This window comes from Lepidochelys kempii, chromosome 1 (assembly GCF_965140285.1).
Source record: "Lepidochelys kempii isolate rLepKem1 chromosome 1, rLepKem1.hap1, whole genome shotgun sequence".
NCBI classification, from domain to species: Eukaryota; Metazoa; Chordata; order Testudines; family Cheloniidae; genus Lepidochelys; species Lepidochelys kempii.
Window position 1 is genome coordinate 286358201 of NC_136380.1, and position 18382 is coordinate 286376582.

Genomic DNA, 18382 nt, shown 5'->3' on the forward strand with positions numbered 1-18382 from the left:
GTTTATCCTTGGTTTCTATATCAAAATGCCTTGCAGTTTATCACATTTCCCCCCAGTGATTTCCTTTCTTTTTGAATGTCTGGTCCAAACATTTCAGATAAAACTATTTTAAAACTTATTAATCGTTAATGGATATCTACTATACAAGACAGTTCATGACTGTGTAATCTCTGGGTACAATATGACACTTTTCTTCAGAGCTAGTCTGATAATAAACCTGCTCTAAATGCAATTCCATGCTTTAACTTTAGACTTTATCTCTTCAAAGCAGATGTCAGCTGTAATTCTTTCATTGCCCTTTATAGAATCTGTCATATAATTTTATATGGTACTTGAACTATTCTCATGATTCATTTGTGGCTATGTAATTTTTCCATGAAGATATATAAATTTATTTACTTGTTTATTTATCTGGGTATTTAGATCTAAAACATACTACTTTGTTGTTTCTCCAAGTTTCTGAGAAATATGCATTTCATAAGCACAATTATTCATAGGAACATTCTCCGATTTAGTTTGGACATTGTGAAATAAATTAGTCAGAAAGCCAAGCCCTTAGAATCAGAAAAATTGTTACCTCCAAAAAATATGCCATACCTCTGAAATTTGAATATCTGTGAGTCAGGTTAATCACCAGTCATCAGAATTCAGAGCAGGTGGGTCTTCTTAAATTTAGTTAAATAAAAATTATGGGCTATATTTAGCCAGTGTAACCTAGAGCATGTCCCCTTTGTAAAGAGCAACAAGAAGAACCCATGCCCAACAAAATGTATTGGTCCAACAAAACCCAGGACAAGGTTATGTATCCATGTGTGCCATCTTCAGACACCTTGCCTATTAACCATTTACATATACATGTAACGCTGCCTCACACAAGGGTGTGGTGTTGGCAGTGGGCATCAAATCTTGGACCTCTTGAGCTAAATGCATGAGCCAAAAGACGCATATCTCTTAGCCAAGACTGTAGCAATCTCTAGCTGGGTTAGCCACCACTAGAGGGGGACAGAGTGCCACTCCGAGGGAGCAAGGGTTACATATGCAAATATAGAACATTCCCCAAACCACCTTGCTATGCACTCAGAATGGAGATCTGGAGGTTAACAGTAAACACCGCTGACTAAAGAGGGAGGTTGATCAAGGTGAATGGGACTCAAACTGGTTCAATGTAGCCCATCCCCAGCCTCTACAGGCAAAAGTTCTGTGGGACCATCTGCAAATTAAATCTTTCTTTCCATGGAGAACCCAGCATAACCCCTGCCTGACTTTCATCCCCCTGGGATTGTTTTGTTGGGTTTCCTCTAGAAAACATAGCGATAGAGGAGGCCAAACAATCTGATATCTATAGTCGTTTAATAATATCTTTTTGAGGGCAAACAACGAAACCAAAGTAAAGTCATTACAGTTGTCATTGTCATTTACTCTGGGACAAAATCCTGGCCCCTGCTCTCCGGGTGTAGGGAGTCTCAGAGTGGAACCATGTGACCGCTGTGCTGGGGCAGAAAAAAAATCTGGCAATCTGCACAGGGCCTGTATGCTCTGCACTACAGATCCAAGCTCCATGGGATGCTGTCATGGAGGAAGAGCCAAGAGCAGTCTGGAGAGGGCATTGAGATTGAAGTAATGGTGGCAGATTCCTCTCTCCCATTCCTGTGCAGAGAAAGCCAGCATCCATCCCATTACTTAGGCTGGATGTTTGGAACAGGACTGAGGGGAGGTCTATGAATTCTGGCAGTGTGTAAATAAAGTGATGAAACAGAGCAAATCTAGTAATTGTTAGAAGCATTAGAAGTGCAAGCGTTTAGCATTTAATGTTGGATTCTCTTGAGACTGACCCCATAAACATTTTACATTTTCATTTCCTCTCCTCTACTTTTGATATTATGCCTTATCCTATAGTATCTGTTTACTTTCGGGGTATGGAAAATAAGAATGCAAACATAAAAACGTCCAATCCTGTAGCCAGAACAAGAGAACATGCCTATGCACATATTCAGAGATAACACTTGATGGTGCTTTTGGGTGCTTGGTTAATATTTACCCAGGGCATATGTATTAAGTAAATAATTGTAACTGCTTTCCTCCAAGACTTTTGGTATCAAAGGACAGAACACAGCCTCAGAGCTTTTCGAAGAGTTAAAAAGAGAGAGAGAGAGAGAGAGAGAGAGAGAGAGAGAGGAAGAGCTCCTGTAAAAACTCTTTCTTAAACCTTGGTTCCACTAGCTTTTGAAAATGGCAGGGGTGAGCAGCTGCATGAAATATTCCATGTTCATCTTCAACTTTTTGTTCTGGGTAAGTTGATTTTTAAGTTGCTAATAGTGGCATGGGAACCAGAGCCCACCGTATTCAGGGAATATAGCAGCAGCAGTTATAAAGAAAATTAGATATAAATAAAAAACTAGAGTATGATTGGAAATAGGTAGAGCAGTGGGGAGAGAGAATCCATTCAATTTCACTTTATCAGCAACATTGGCTTAGTCTCTGGTTTTCTTTCATTTTCAATGCTTAGTAAATGCCTGCATTTTTTGTAAATTCGAAATTAGAGATCTAGTTCTTGTGACGACATATCACAAGTGCCTTCATTTTGAGGGACATCACTCATTATAGTCCAAAAGTTGCCTATGTTACACATGAACTATCTTGCTTTTACTTTGTAAATTATTTACATCGGGGTTTAGAATAATTTTATAGAAGCATTTTCAAATCTTTTGCAGGAATAATTTGTGTGTGTCGTATTTTGGCGCTGTCTTGCACTGAGTCTCTTACTTTGGCTTTGGCAAGCTGACAGGTTGCAATGGTGTGTATTAGGGATAATTATATGGAAGTGGATGGAGTATGTGAGAGAGTAGAATCCAGGCCTGATGTAAAAGAAGAGCAGCGTGAAGCCTTCTGAGTTTGGTTTGAAACAGATCTCCATACTTGTTGTGTCTACTTGTTTGCAGACCTAGAATTTTTTGAAAGGTTTGAGTCCAAATAAAATCAGCCTTTTCATGGCTGAATCTTGTCAACCCTTAGGCAAGAGATGTAACAGGTTGACAATGGGGACACTGAAACCAGAAGTGGAATTAGTAGCTACACCATGGGACTTGCCTCAGGGAATCTTTCCCAGTGAACAGAAGACAAAACTCAAAAGGAACCACAAACAGTAGCTTCTGAAAGTTTGTGGCTAGACAAATAGAATTTGCAAAAACCTTTCATGCCTTGAGGACACAATAAATAAACTTCTAATGAGCCAGTGCTGGTTTGTGAACTTAGACCTAGCCCAGGCTGATTTTGAGTGCGTTTAAAGTTTAAGGTGAACTTTTTACATAACAGTACTTAAAGGGACATTAATCATAGATGTGACCTCAACAGTCATGTAGTCCGGTCCACTGCACTCAAGGCAGGACTATGTAATAACTAGACCAACCCTGACAGGTGTTTGTCTAATCTGTTTACATTAATCTGTTTACCTATTTACATTAATTCTTATGGGGAAATTGGATTCATGTAACATGGTTTTGCTTAAAGTAGCATTTTTCAGGAACATAACTGCAAAGTTAAGCAAGGAGTTACTACATGCAGTTGATTGTTCTTTCCTAAGTGGAGTACTTTGCATTTGTCCTCGTTGAATTTCATCCTATTTACTTCAGACCATTTCTGCAGTTTGTCCCGATCATTTTGAATTTTAATCCTATCCTCCAGAGCACTTGCAACCTCTCCCAGCTTAGTATTGTCTGCAAACTTTATAAGTATACTCTCCATGCCATTATCTAAATTATTCATGAAGCTATTGAACAGAACCGTACCCAAGACCCGTCCCTGCGGAACCCCATGCAATATGCCCTTCCAGCTTTACTTTGAACCCCTGATTATTCTGGGAATGGTTTTCCAGCCAGTTATACACGCACCTTATAGTAGCTCCATCTAGGCTATATTTCCTAGTTTGTTTATGAGGTCAGGCTAGACAGTATCAAAAGCCTTACTAAAGTCAAGATATACCACATCTACTGCTTCCCTCCATATGCAAGGTTTGTTACCCTGTCAAAGAGAGCTATTAGGTTGGTTTGACATGATTTGTTCTTGACAAATCCATATTGACTGTTATTTATCACCTTATTTTCTTTTAGGCATTTGCAAATTGATTGCTTGATTATTTGCTCCATTATCTTTCTGGGTACTGAAGTTAAGATGACTGGTCTGTAATTCCCCGGGTTGTCCTTATTCCCCTTTTTTATAGATTGGCACTATATTTGCCCTTTTCCAGTCCTCTGGAATCTCTCCCGTCTTCCATGAGTTTTCCAAGATAATTGCTAATGTCTCAGATTTCTCCTCAGTTAGCTCCTTGAGTATTCTAGAATGTATTTCATCAGGCCCTGCCAACTTGAAGACATCTAACATGTCCAAGTAATTTTTAACTTGTGCTTTCCCTATTTCAGCCTCATTTTCACTGGTGATTACTATGTTAGATGTCCAATTGCTACTAACCCTTTTGGTGAAAACAGAAACAGAGAGAGAACAGTGGGTATTACTACATCTTTTAGCCAGTGTTCCCCAGGCACACTCATCCTGGCACTCTCCAGAAGTGTGCAGAGCACTGCTCCCCAGTGTGGGGTAGAAAAATCGAGCTTATAATAGGAAGCTAAGGTAACATCAACCTCAGAACAGCTTCTGCCACTTGAGTACTTTTTAGTATATTGAATTTCAACAAAATCAAGGCAGTGCTTTATTCAGGGCTCTTGTAAGGACATAGGACTGGAAGGGATCTCCTTGGTCATCAAGTCCAATCCCCTGCTATCACAGGCAATCCCATTCAAAAACTTATCAAGCTTCATCTTAAAACTAGTTAGGTTGTTTGCCCCCACAACTCCTATTGGCTGTTCCAGAACCTCACTCCTCTGAGGGTTAGAAACTTTCTGATTTCCAACGTATGCATCCGTGCAAGGGTATAAGGGTGTGTAAGTCTCCTCTTTGCTTCTTTACCCAGGCTGCATACAATGCGAGTAGCAGTGCAGGGAGGAGTGCAATCTCCATGTGATTGCTACTCCCCCACCTACCCATGTGGGTAGGGAGTGGGTGGAGTCCTAGTATTCTAGTTAGACATCACAGTCAGTACATCTGCAGTACATCCATCAAGTGTAGGGCTGGCACAGATTACTGCACTTGACTTTGAAGGAAGGGGGTGGGGAACCAGGCACCAGACTGTGACTCTGTGAGACACAGTCTGGGCCCTGGTCTGCTCCTGAGGCAGTTCAACTACATGGGTGGCTGTCACGGTTCCTCCCCCACTCTGAACTCTAGGGTACAGATGTGGGGACCTGCATGAAAAACCTCCTAAGCTTATCTTTACCAGCTTAGGTCAAAACTTCCCCAAGGTACAAAATATTACCCCCGTTATCCTTGGACTGGCCGCTACCACCACCAAACTAATACTGGTTACTGGGGAAGAGCTGTTTGGACGCGTCCTTCCCCCCAAAATACTTCCCAAAACCTTGCACCCCACTTCCTGGACAAGGTTTGGTAAAAAGCCTCACCAATTTGCCTAGGTGACTACAGACCCAGACCCTTGGATCTTAAGAACAATGAACAATCCTCCCAACACTTGCACCCCCCCTTTCCTGGGAAATGTTGGATAAAAAGCCTCACCAATTTGCATAGGTGACCACAGACCCAAACCCTTGGATCTGAGAACAATGAAAAAGCATTCAGTTTTTTACAAGAAGACTTTTAATAAAAAATAGAAGTAAATAGAAATAAAGAAATCCCCCCTGTAAAATCAGGATGGTAGATATCTTACAGGGTAATTAGATTCAAAAACATAGAGAACCCCTCTAGGCAAAACCTTAAGTTACAAAAAAGATACACAGACAGAAATAGTTATTCTATTCAGCACAATTCTTTTCTCAGCCATTTAAAGAAATCATAATCTAACACATACCTAGCTAGATTACTTACTAAAAGTTCTAAGACTCCATTCCTGTTCTGTCCCTGGCCAAGACGACTACAGACAGACACAGACCCTTTGTTTCTCTCCCTCCTCCCAGCTTTTGAAAGTATCTTGTCTCCTCATTGGTCATTTTGGTCAGGTGCCAGCGAGGTTACCTTTAGCTTCTTAACCCTTTACAGGTGAGAGGAGCTTTCCCCTGGCCAGGAGGGATTTCAAAGGGGTTTACCCTTCCCTTTATATTTATGACACGCCCCCCAAATCTCAGCTAGGGTGAAACACTGGCTGAGATTTCTTCCTGGAGCTCTAGGAAAACAGAGTTAATAAGACACATGCATCTCTAAATATACTACCAAGTACATAAAGACTAACAATATTTTCCACATCTCAAGGACCATTTTAACCAGTTGATTCTGGGAAACTTTCACGGGAGAGTGCATCAGCCACTTTGTTAGAAGCTCCTGAGATGTGTTGGATGTCGAAATCAAAATCTTGGAGAGCTAAACTCCACCGAAGAAGTTTTTTGTTAGTTTCTTTGACGGTGTGAAGCCACTTTAGTGCAGCATGGTCGGTTTGCAGGTGGAAACGCCGTCCCCAAACATATGGGCGTAGCTTTTCCAGAGCGTAGACAATGGCATAACATTCTTTTTCAGTGACTGACCAGTTGCTTTCCCTCTCAGACAGTTTTTTGCTGAGAAACACTACAGGGTGGAATTCTTGATCAGGTCCTTTCTGCATTAAAACTGCTCCCACACCACGCTCGGATGCATCTGTGGTTACTAGGAACGGTTTGTCAAAGTCTGGGGCCCTTAGTACAGGGTCAGACATGAGTGTCGCTTTAAGCTTGTTAAAGGCCTTCTGACACTTTCCGGTCCACTGAACAGCATTTGGCTGTTTCTTTTTGGTTAGGTCTGTCAGTGGGGCAGCGATTTGGCTGTAGTGCGGTACAAATCGTCTGTAATAACCGGCCAAGCCTAAGAAGGATTGAACCTGTTTCTTTGACTTTGGGACAGGCCACTTTTGGATAGCATCCACTTTGGCCTGTAGGGGGCTGATAGTTCCTTGACCCACCTGGTGTCCAAGGTAAGTCACTCTGTTTAGGCCTATTTGACACTTCTTAGCCTTAACAGTTAGTCCTGCCTCCCTTATGCGCTCAAGGACTTTTTGTAGATGTTCCAGGTGGTCTGCCCAGGAATCCGAAAATATGGCCACATCGTCAAGGTAGGCGACTGCATATTCTCCTAATCCCGCTAGGAGACCATCTACAAGTCTTTGGAAAGTGGCGGGTGCATTTCGCAGCCCGAAAGGGAGTACATTAAATTCATACAGCCCGAGATGTACCTTTCCTTGGCAGATTCATCTAGCGGTACCTGCCAGTACCCCTTGGTTAAGTCCAAGGTAGAGATGAACTGGGCCCGTCCCAGTTTCTCTAATAGTTCATCAGTGCGTGGCATTGGATAGTTGTCTGGGCGAGTTACAGCATTTAGCTTACGGTAGTCCACGCAAAAACGTATTTCCCCATCTGGTTTGGGAACTAGAACCACTGGAGATGCCCATGCACTTTCAGAGGGGCGGATTACACCCATCTGTAACATATCCTGGATCTCCCGTTCTATAGCAGTTTTAGCTTGAGGAGACACCCGGTAAGGGTGGACCCTAATTGGGTGAGCATTACCTGTGTCAATGGAGTGGTATGCCCGTTCAGTCAGTCCTGGGGTGGCTGAGAACGTTGGCGCGTAGCTAGTGCACAGCTCCTGGATCTGCTGTCGCTGCATACGCCCAAGGGTCATGGAGAGGTTCACCTCTTCCACACCACCAGCACATTTCCCTTCGTAATAGACACCTTCAGGCCACTCAGCGTCGTCTCCTCCCTGGGCTGTAAACTGACAAACCTTTAATTCTCTGGAATAAAAGGGCGTTAGAGAATTAATATGGTACACCTTAGGCTTTCGGTTGGAGGTGGGGAATGCTATGAGATAATTAACAGCTCCCAGGCGCTCCTGGACCACGAATGGCCCTTCCCACGATGCTTCCATTTTATGGGCCTGGAGCACCTTTAAGACCATGACCTGGTCTCCTACTTTGAAGGAACGCTCTTTGGCATGTTTATCATACCAGGCTTTTTGCTCTTTTTAAGCATCCTGTAAGTTTTCTCTAGCAAGGGCTAAAGAGGTTCGGAGGGTGTTTTGTAGGTTGGTTACAAAGTCCAGAATGTTAGTTCCTGGAGAAGGTGTAAATCCCTCCCATTGCTGCTTCACCAACTGCAATGGCCCCTTAACCTCACGGCCATATACAAGTTCAAATGGGGAAAACCCTAAACTGGGATGTGGTACAGCTCTGTAGGCAAAGAGCAACTGCTGCAATACTAGGTCCCAATCATTGGAGTGCTCATTTACGAATTTACGTATCATGGGCCCCAAAGTTCCATTAAACTTCTCCACCATGCCATTTGTTTGATGATGGTAAGGAGTGGCAACCAAGTGATTTACCCCATGAGCTTCCCAAAGGTTTTTCATAGTTCCTGCCAGGAAATTAGTCCCTGCATCTGTGAGGATGTCGGAGGGCCAACCTACCCTGGCAAAAATGTCTGCTAGTGCCTGGCACACACTTTTAGCCCTGGTGTTGCTTAGAGCTACTGCTTCCGGCCATCGGGTGGCAAAATCCATGAAAGTCAGTATGTACTGCTTTCCTCTGGGTGTCTTTTTCGGAAAAGGACCCAGAATATCCACAGCTACTCGCTGAAATGGAACTTCAATGATGGGGAGTGGCTGGAGAGGAGCTTTGACCTGGTCTTGGGGTTTTCCCACTCTTTGGCACACCTCACAAGACTGGACATAGGTAGAAACATCCTTGCCCATTCCCTCCCAGTGGAATGACCCCCCCAAACGGTCTTTGGTCCTGTTCACCCCAGCATGGCCACTAGGGTGATCATGGGCTAAGCTCAAGAGCTTGGCCCGGTATTTAGTTGGAACTACCAACTGTCTCTGAGGATGCCAGTCTTCCTGGTGTCCCCCAGAAAGAGTTTCCTTGTATAAAAGTCCTCTTTCTACAACAAACCTGGATCGATTAGAAGAGCTGAGAGGCGGTGGGTTGCTCCGTGCCGCCGTCCACGCTCTCTGGAGGCTTTCATCTGCTTCCTGTTCGGTCTGGAACTGTTCCCTTGATGCTGGAGACATCAGTTCCTCATTGGATTGGGGACATAGGCTTGGTCCCTCTGGAAGCGATATAGGGGATGGAGCTGTTTCTGTTGACTGTGAACCGCTCTCCGCTGGTGCACTATGTTGGGATTCAGGCTCCAGCTGAGCCTCTTGTGTAGGGTTATCGGCTGCTGCCAGTTCAGGTTCGGTGGGGCCCTCTGGTGTTGAGGTTGCAAGTACTGGATTCAGTGCTGGCACGGGGTCTGGTGTTGGTTGTTTGGCTGGTTCCGGTTCTGGGACTGGTTCCGTCTGGGTCTCTGGGACTGGATCCACTACTGCTGTTGCAGACATTGGCCTGGGGTCCGGGTCCATCACCTCTGACCGGGCCCTGATAGAAGTTTCCGGAACAGAGCTAGGCCCCACGGCTTGTTTAGCCTGGCTGCAGGTGACCGTTCCCACCCTCTTGGCCTGCTTCACGTGATTGGCCAAGTCTTCCCCCAACAGCATGGGGATGGGATAATCATCATAGACTGCAAAAGTCCACATTCCTGACCAGCCCTTGTACTGGACAGGCAACTTGGCTGTAGGCAAATTGAAAGAGTTGGACTTGAAGGGTTGAATCGTCACTTGGATCTCTGGGTTGATTAAATTGGGGTCCACTAAGGAAGCATGGATAGCTGACACTTGTGCTCCGGTGTCCCTCCACGTGGTGACCTTCTTCCCGCCCACACTCACAGTTTCCCTCCGCTCCAAGGGTATCTGGGAGGTATCTGGGCCTGTGGACCTCTGGTGTGATTCCGGTGCAATGAACTGTAATCTGTTGGGGTTCTTGGGGCAGTTGGCCTTTACATGCCCCAGCTCGTTACATTTAAAACATCGTCCAGCTGACGGGTCACCGGGGCGAGGTGGGTTGCTGGAGAACGAGGTGGTGGGACGATAAGGGGTCTGGAGGGTTCTTTGGGAGGTAGGTGGGGCTTTGAGCGGCCCCCGGTAATAGGGTGTGGTCTGGGGTGGTCCCTTCTGGTCTCCGCTCCAACTGCGACCAGTTTTCTTCTTCTCTGCCACCTCCACCCATCTGGCTCCAATCTCTCCTGCCTCGATTACAGTTTTGGGTTTCCCATCTAGGATGTATCTTTCTATTTCCTCAGGAACACCCTCTAAGAATTGTTCCATTTGCATTAGGAAGGGCAAATTTACTGGAGATTCAACACTTGCTCCTGATATCCAGGCATCCCAATGTTTCACAATGTGGTAGGCATGTCGGGTAAATGACATGTCTGGTTTCCACCTTAGGCCTCGGAACCTCCGACGAGACTGCTCGGGTGTTATCCCCATTCTGACTCTCGCCTTGGATTTAAACAGTTCATACTTGTTCATATGTTCTTTAGGCATTTCAGCTGCCACCTCAGCTAAGGGTCCACTGAGCTGCGGCCTCAGCTCTACCATGTATTGGTCAGTAGAGATGTTGTACCCAAGGCAGGCCCTTTCGAAGTTTTCTAAGAAGGCCTCAGTATCATCACCTGCCTTGTAGGTGGGGAACTTTCTGGGATGGGAAGTGGTACCTGGAGAAGGATTGCTAGGGTTTGTTGGTATATTCTGCTGGGCCTTTATCCTCTCCATCTCCTCCACATGCTTCCTTGCCTCCATTTCCCTCTTGTGGGCAGCCTCCTGTACCTCCTTCTCCAGCCGCATGAGTTCTATCTGTCTTTCATGTTCCCTTTGTTTTTCCTCAGCCTGAAATTTGGCTAATTCCAGCTGTAGTCGAGCCGAGGATTTGGCCATTCTAACCTCTCTGTTTTTAACTAACTTTACACCCGAGGTTTAGAAATAAACAAACAAAACTTGGCTGTAAAATTTTGCTGTGCTGGAATAGAATACCTATTCTCTGATAGTGATTGTCAGCCTACAGAAAAAGACAATTCCCTTGTCTCTGCTCTGGGCCCAAATTAAAGCAAAAAACCTCCAACTACTTGGAAACCTGCTTACCCAGCCCAAAGAAAAAAAAAATTATTTTCAAACCTGTGCTCCTTGTAAAACAAAAAAAAATCAAAATCCTAAAAAAAACCCCTGCCACTTTTGTCTCCAGGCAAATGGGTAGAGCACACACCCCCTATTTACTTTTAGGAAGAAACGAAAAAAAAAAACCTCTGGGTTGGAAGACTGTGAATTTCCCTGCAGGAGTTAAGTACCCTGCCTCCAGGCAAAGAAAACCTGCAATTCACAAGATAATCCCCTTTTGTCTCTGCTTGGCCACAAAGCAGAGAGAAACCAAGCTGCTTTCAGTTCCAAAGCTGCTTTCTGGACTTCCTAAAAATTCCTTTTTAAAATCTGTATTTCTAGTTCAAAAAATCTCAACTGGATCTCAAAATGATTTCAGGTTAATCCCACCACTGTGCCACCATGTCACGGTTCCTCCCCCACTCTGAACTCTAGGGTACAGATGTGGGGACCTGCATGAAAAACCTCCTAAGCTTATCTTTACCAGCTTAGGTCAAAACTTCCCCAAGGTACAAAATATTACCCCCGTTATCCTTGGACTGGCCGCTACCACCACCAAACTAATACTGGTTACTGGGGAAGAGCTGTTTGGACGCGTCCTTCCCCCCAAAATACTTCCCAAAACCTTGCACCCCACTTCCTGGACAAGGTTTGGTAAAAAGCCTCACCAATTTGCCTAGGTGACTACAGACCCAGACCCTTGGATCTTAAGAACAATGAACAATCCTCCCAACACTTGCACCCCCCTTTTCCTGGGAAATGTTGGATAAAAAGCCTCACCAATTTGCATAGGTGACCACAGACCCAAACCCTTGGATCTGAGAACAATGAAAAAGCATTCAGTTTTTTACAAGAAGACTTTTAATAAAAAATAGAAGTAAATAGAAATAAAGAAATCCCCCTGTAAAATCAGGATGGTAGATATCTTACAGGGTAATTAGATTCAAAAACATAGAGAACCCCTCTAGGCAAAACCTTAAGTTACAAAAAAGATACACAGACAGAAATAGTTATTCTATTCAGCACAATTCTTTTCTCAGCCATTTAAAGAAATCATAATCTAACACATACCTAGCTAGATTACTTACTAAAAGTTCTAAGACTCCATTCCTGTTCTGTCCCTGGCCAAGACGACTACAGACAGACACAGACCCTTTGTTTCTCTCCCTCCTCCCAGCTTTTGAAAGTATCTTGTCTCCTCATTGGTCATTTTGGTCAGGTGCCAGCGAGGTTACCTTTAGCTTCTTAACCCTTTACAGGTGAGAGGAGCTTTCCCCTGGCCAGGAGGGATTTCAAAGGGGTTTACCCTTCCCTTTATATTTATGACAGTGGCCCTTGGTCAGGGCTTGTGGCAAAGCCACAATATAGCCCTCAGTTATTTGCTATTACCCATAGCACTGGTTGGAAATTTTCTGATGGCACATTTTTCCATCCAAAAATGCTGATTTGTCAAAAATGAAACATTTTGTCAACATGTATTGATTTTGACAAAATTTCATTTGGAAAAAAAAAATCCAGAATGGAGCATTCTGGTAAGCTTGAGACATTGTGTTTTGGCCCTCTCAGAATGTAATGCTTACATTTTTTCATTTTGAAACTACTTTTTGCTTCAGACTTTTTAAAAAATTGGGTTTTATAGAAGAAAATCTAAATTGGAAAAAAAATGCGTTGACTTTATCAAAGCAAAACATTTTGATTGACCTGAAACTATTTCTGTGGGTGTTGGGGCTAAATTTCATAATTTTGCCGGAAACTGCAACAATATTTGGTTCTCTTTTATTTTGGAAAGGAAACATTTTGAAATTGGAGTTTCCCACTAAATGGAAAATCTAGTTTGGGCCCATTATTCATTTTATTATTACTGATATATTTCTGTGGCAGTAATTAAGTCATTAATATTGTGGCTCAAATTTTGTTCATGAGTTTAGGCCAAATGTACTTTCTCACAGGAGAAGTGCCACTGAAGTAAACGTGACTAAAGCCCATAATGTCTGGTTCATAACCAAATATTTTACACAGTGACATAGACCAAGGCCTGAACATGGGGTCATATGGTACCATCAGTTTTTACGCCAAAGTCCCCATTCCTTTCAATGGAAGTTCTAGTTAAAATTTGATAAGGTGAGATAGCTGTAGCAAATAATATCCTCTCTTTTTATTGTTTCCTCTTGTTCAGATATAAAAGCCTATAAACAGACTAAATACTAATGTACTTACAGGACTTTTACTTGGAAGCAGAAAAAATGTAGTGTTCAGGTTTGAGTATTGGCCATGTTCCACATTAAATAATCTGCTAAAGTCATTATGGGATTTGAGATTGAGTATTATACCGGCCCTTTGAGTGGGTGAGGATTTTTTTTAAGGAAAATTGTCTAAAAATTATAAAAATAACAATGTTACTTTAGAATGTCCAGGAATGGTCACAATCTTACTGAGACACCAATATCATCATCTCTCTCCAAATTTAAAGGTCATCTTCTACCGCCCTTAAATTGACCCCTGACGGGATACAGCAAGGTAGTACTGAACTTGTGTAAGCATGGCAGTCTATCCTTAAATGATTATTCTGTCTCCTTCTCTCCCCACATCCCCTCCATTCTTTCAAGCCAGTACATTCTTTGGATGTGGTTCTCCTCTTACACTGGTATAACTATCTTTATTTCAGTAGTTCTAATCTGAGTTTCATCAGAGTTAGTGAGAGGAGAGTCGGGCCCTTTGCCTGCCTACTTATCCTTCATCCAGTCATTAAGGTCTTCTCTGGTCTGAGGAGGATATCTGATGTATGCTTTCAACTAGCTGGGCATGTCTCCAGTTGGGTACAGTACACCTCTGCTTGATATGCAATGCTGATATTATTCTTGGAAACCAGGATCTGCACATGGTTGTTTGTAGTCAAACATTGCAGCTAATAAAAAACATGGGGTGGGCTGGTCACTCAGGGCCAAATCCTGAAATCCTTCTCAGATTTTACTCAGTCACCAATCAGACTCCCAGGGACATAATTAGAAAAACCATGAAATCAGTGCAAGTTTACCTGAATAAGAAGTGAGGGAGAACTTCAATATTTGATACTTGATCATTAATATTAGGCCACAGTGGGGCCTTGGGAATATATCTGTCCTGCACCCAGAACCATTTCTCACTTCCTACCAGTCTGTGGAGAGCTGCCTGCAGGGTTGGAACCCATTGGGTTGGGTCAAGTATTGGCTAAGCTAAGTGGAAAGAGTGGGTGGGCTAAGGGGGGTGGGGGAATGCACACCATCCCTTCTCTGGTCCTGCAGTACTTACCTGGAAAAGGTAACACAGCTTTGGAAGGCTGTTGGCAGAGGGAGTCCTTGGTAGTGCAGTTTCATTAGAGAAACAGTGCCATGGAACAAAAGGCAGCTGGGGGAAGAGGGCCTCCATGTGGATGGTCCTGATATGAGAAATGATCTTTTTTTACAACTCTGATATACCCTGTGTTCTCTAACTATTATAACATTGTACATTTATATACACCCTCATCCCACCGGATCACAAAGTGCCTCCCAAACCACGTACATAAATCATCACTGAACTGTAGGCACTTCAGGGACTGGAACATCAGGCAGCTGGTGCACAGCAAACTGCACCACTGGGCTGAGTGAGGGAAATTCAGCTGCCATTTATGAAGTTTTCTGGCTGTGAAGCTGTAGGCCGTTGATCTTTCTTTCACTTTGCTGTACAGATAATTTCAGTATTTCTGCAGGCATCTGGTGCAGTTGGGGATGGTAAGTGTGTGTACAGGAAGGCAGTGTAACCTAATGGGCAGAGACTCAGCTCTGCTATTGAACTGCTGGGCAAACATGGCCAAATCACTTCCCTTCTGTCTGCCTCAGTTTCCCCATCTGTAAAATGGGGATAATGATACTGATCTCCTTTGTAAAGCACTTTGAGTGCTAGTGATGGAAAGTGCTATACATGAGAGCTAGATATTATTATTACTGATGTTTTTTCCCTGCAGATATGTGGCTGCATTATTCTGGGGGTCTCTATCTGGTTGCGTGTAAGCAAATCTGCTCAAGAGGTAAATGTATTCTGTCCTACAAAAAACATTTTTTCACCCTAAAATGCTAAAGCGCTGTGTCAGCTAATAAACACAGTCATTTTCCACAGTAATTTCCCTGAGCTTGCTAGCCTTTCAGTGAGGTGACTGTTGTGACTCTTCCATCTGCCACTGGTCAGGAATCTCCCTTAGTGGGAGGCTGGTTCGATAGCACGGTGGGGGTTAGTGGAATAGTAGGCGCTCTGAGCTTTTAAGAGTTACTATATTGATTGGGGGGTGGTGGTGAAACATCCAGCTCCAAACTGTTGAGAAACATAACTCTTTTCCTCAGTGCATGAATCTGGGCCAGAGGGAGATAAATGGGTTTGAGACTTTGTGAGTAATTTTGTTCTCAAAATGCTTCTTGACTGATTCCAGAAGTGAAAAAAAATGGCTATCCATTTTGGAAACAATTTTTGCGATTTCCAGGTTGATTTTATAGGGCTGATTAAAGTGCCAAGATATTTGATTGCCAGTCTGTTGCCATACCATGAGTCAGGGCACTTTTCCCATCAATCAAGAACAATATGTCTTTGATCAACATTTTCACATTTACAATTTTTAAAAAAAAAACAAAAAAAAACAAACAAATCCCAGATGTTGGCGTCCTACCTCTGGTGGCTGGCTGTGTTGCAGCCAGTCAATCTCAGAGTGAACTCCCACCTTTGCCAGAGTGTGGACATGTTATAGAGTCCTCTGGTACAATGAAATATGGCCATATTTTATATAAAGTCATGGGTGGGGGGGAAGTGGAGAGCTTTGAGCTTCTTTATTACATAAGAGGATAGAAGACAAGTTCTAGTTTCGAATCTCCCAGTCTTCCACAGAGGTTCAAGTTGCCACACGTCTTATTGACTTTATACAGTACATTTCCCCAAATGGCCTTGTATACCTGGAACACCTTAATCACAGCTGTGCTCTACAAGGCCACGAGTCAGGAAAGCATTTCTATTCAGGACAGTATTTAAGTGTGTACCTAAGTGCTTTCCTGAATTGGATCCCTAGTTCTAAATAGTTGAACCCCTTCAGTTGCTGCAGAATTAAGAGTTAGAGACCAAATCTTGAAGTCCTTACACACTATTTTCAGTCTTCACTCAGGCAAAGTTCCCATTCAAAGTCAATATGCATTTTGTCTATTTTACTGAGTAACCATTTCAGGATTTGGCTGTAGATGAATACAGCTCTCTAACAGTAAATAGGAGGTTTATTTCACTTGGAAAAGTAAAGCACCCTGCATTCCTAAAATTATACTAGTCTATATGCACCTTCACTGTTTCCATCAGAAGATAAATGTGACAACTTCCAGACATTGTTACTAATCTTGGCAACAGTGAGGAAAATATTCTTTGAAGGTTTCTCCCAATGTTGGCCTACGGCCCTGCTCATGCCCAATGGGAACTGAATAAATTGATATTTAATTATATTGAATTATAGGAATTGTTTGCTTAAATATGACACACATCAAAATACAGACACCATCCCTTAGAGTAATACTGCAGAACCAGTTTAAAACAAAGAGAAGCCTTGGAAAAATGTATCTGACCTTGCCCTCTCGTGTATCCAGTACTATTCTGAATAGTGCTCTCACGGGAAGTGCAATGGAGTAAGTGAGTAAATTTCTGGGATTGTCATGAAGAACTCTTTTTCCCCCCAACACTAGATTAATAACAAAGAACTTTTCCAGGTAATAATTTTTTTCTACATAAAGTAGAAACAAATATTTATTGGCTGAAAACAGAACAAAACATATTTAAGACAAAAGACCTTTGTTTATTCACTAAGGGTGAAATTCACCGCTGTGCAGAGAGCCAGCACAAAGACAATGGACTGCCAATTCCTACTTAAACTCTCAAAATAGGGCTGAAATGAGTGCATAGGCCTTAGGTGTGTCCTCTGCTCAGGAGAGAACATCACCCTGATTGATTAATCCATACATAACAGTTCTCTATCCTCAACTACAAAGTCACCCTCTTTTTTGGGGGGTGGGGTGGGTAAGAAGAGGTAGATCAGGTTATCTAACAAATTACCCTTCTTCTAGAAAGGGTTTTCTTACAACTGACTTTTTGTTTCTCTCTCTACAGGATATCCATTTAGATAGTAGCCTGTTTTCAGCTGTTGACCTGATGATAGCAGTGGGATCCATCATTATGGTCCTTGGTTTCCTGGGTTGCTGTGGTGCAATGAAGGAAAGTCAATGCATGCTGATCTTGGTAGGGTCATGGAAAGAAAAACCTTTGTCTAAACTTTTCAAGCTAAAGTTAGGGCTGGTGGAAAAGTTCCTTGCAAATGAGACTAATTGTAATCTGGCGCAATTCTGTTTGATCAAATGATTACTTGTATTAACTGTTTGGACCCATTCCACGCAGTGCATGGTGGGATGCCTCTCACTGTCTGACAAAGGCAACTTCCATAAGCAGGGTTGGGAGGGTTTCAAAAAACATTAGGCCATATTGTGGCTGCTTAGTGGCCTTCCATGATAGCAATCCCTTCACTCTTGGAACTGCTAACTCCTTCAACCCCAGGAAGAAGTTATCCCAAAGGACAGTTTACACAGAGCAGGGCTGGTGTACGGGTATAGCTGCCAAGTGTCATGCATCTGGTGTGACACTCACATCCTTGCAGCCCTACTGAGATGTTATTGGTTCTGACAGCTGTGGGAATGGGCCTGAGGCTGGTACTGCCTGCCAGGGGCACCGTGGGCACTCTGCCTCCCATCGCCCTTTTCCCTCTTCTGGATCCCAGAGGGGAAGGAGCAGTTAGTGGGAACAGAAGGTGAGGGGGACCCAGTACTGGGTCCAGAAAGCCCCTAGCCCGCTCCCAGCTTTCTCCCAACCAACTCCCACTCAGCTTCCCCCTGCCAATCTTCTCCCAGCTTCCCACCACTGTCACCTTCCACCCAGTCACCTCAGACAGCCCCCAGGTCACACCTGACTGCCCCCAACCTGCAGCTTGCCTTACCCAGCACCAAGCCATCTACCCAGCATCCTTAACCACAGCTGCTAAGTACTATGCAGCTCTACACCCTACCCTACACTGCTTGGAGTGCAAGTATAGTCCCCACAAATTGAAGATTATGGGATTGGTTTGTCCAAATATGCAAATTAGTTCATTACATCATTTGCATAAAATGTCACACATGGAGCTGCACAAAACATTTGCACTGGGGAGGGCAGCAATCTGTACCATGCCAACGGATAGAACACAATATGCAGCCCCTGTGTGAACTTAGCAGTCTTCAGATAGATTGTGCCTGCCTGAGACATA

At 43.5% G+C, this 18382-nt stretch overlaps 1 protein-coding gene across 2 annotated transcripts in view; it reads left to right on the plus strand.

The window, feature by feature from the left end:
• The first annotated feature begins 2147 nt into the window (after positions 1 to 2147).
• The window catches only part of TSPAN8 (tetraspanin 8), a 30374-nt gene continuing 14139 nt past the window's right edge, over positions 2148 to 18382 (plus strand). The window contains exons 1-3 of one of the 2 annotated variants that reach the window (XM_073331300.2): positions 2148 to 2289; positions 15038 to 15100; positions 17200 to 17328. In XM_073331300.2, the coding sequence (XP_073187401.1) occupies positions 2230 to 2289; positions 15038 to 15100; positions 17200 to 17328 (252 nt within the window). In that variant the 5' untranslated portion in view covers positions 2148 to 2229. The remainder of the gene's footprint in view (positions 2290 to 15037; positions 15101 to 17199; positions 17329 to 18382) is intronic. The other variant, XM_073331320.2, reaches the window with a different exon arrangement.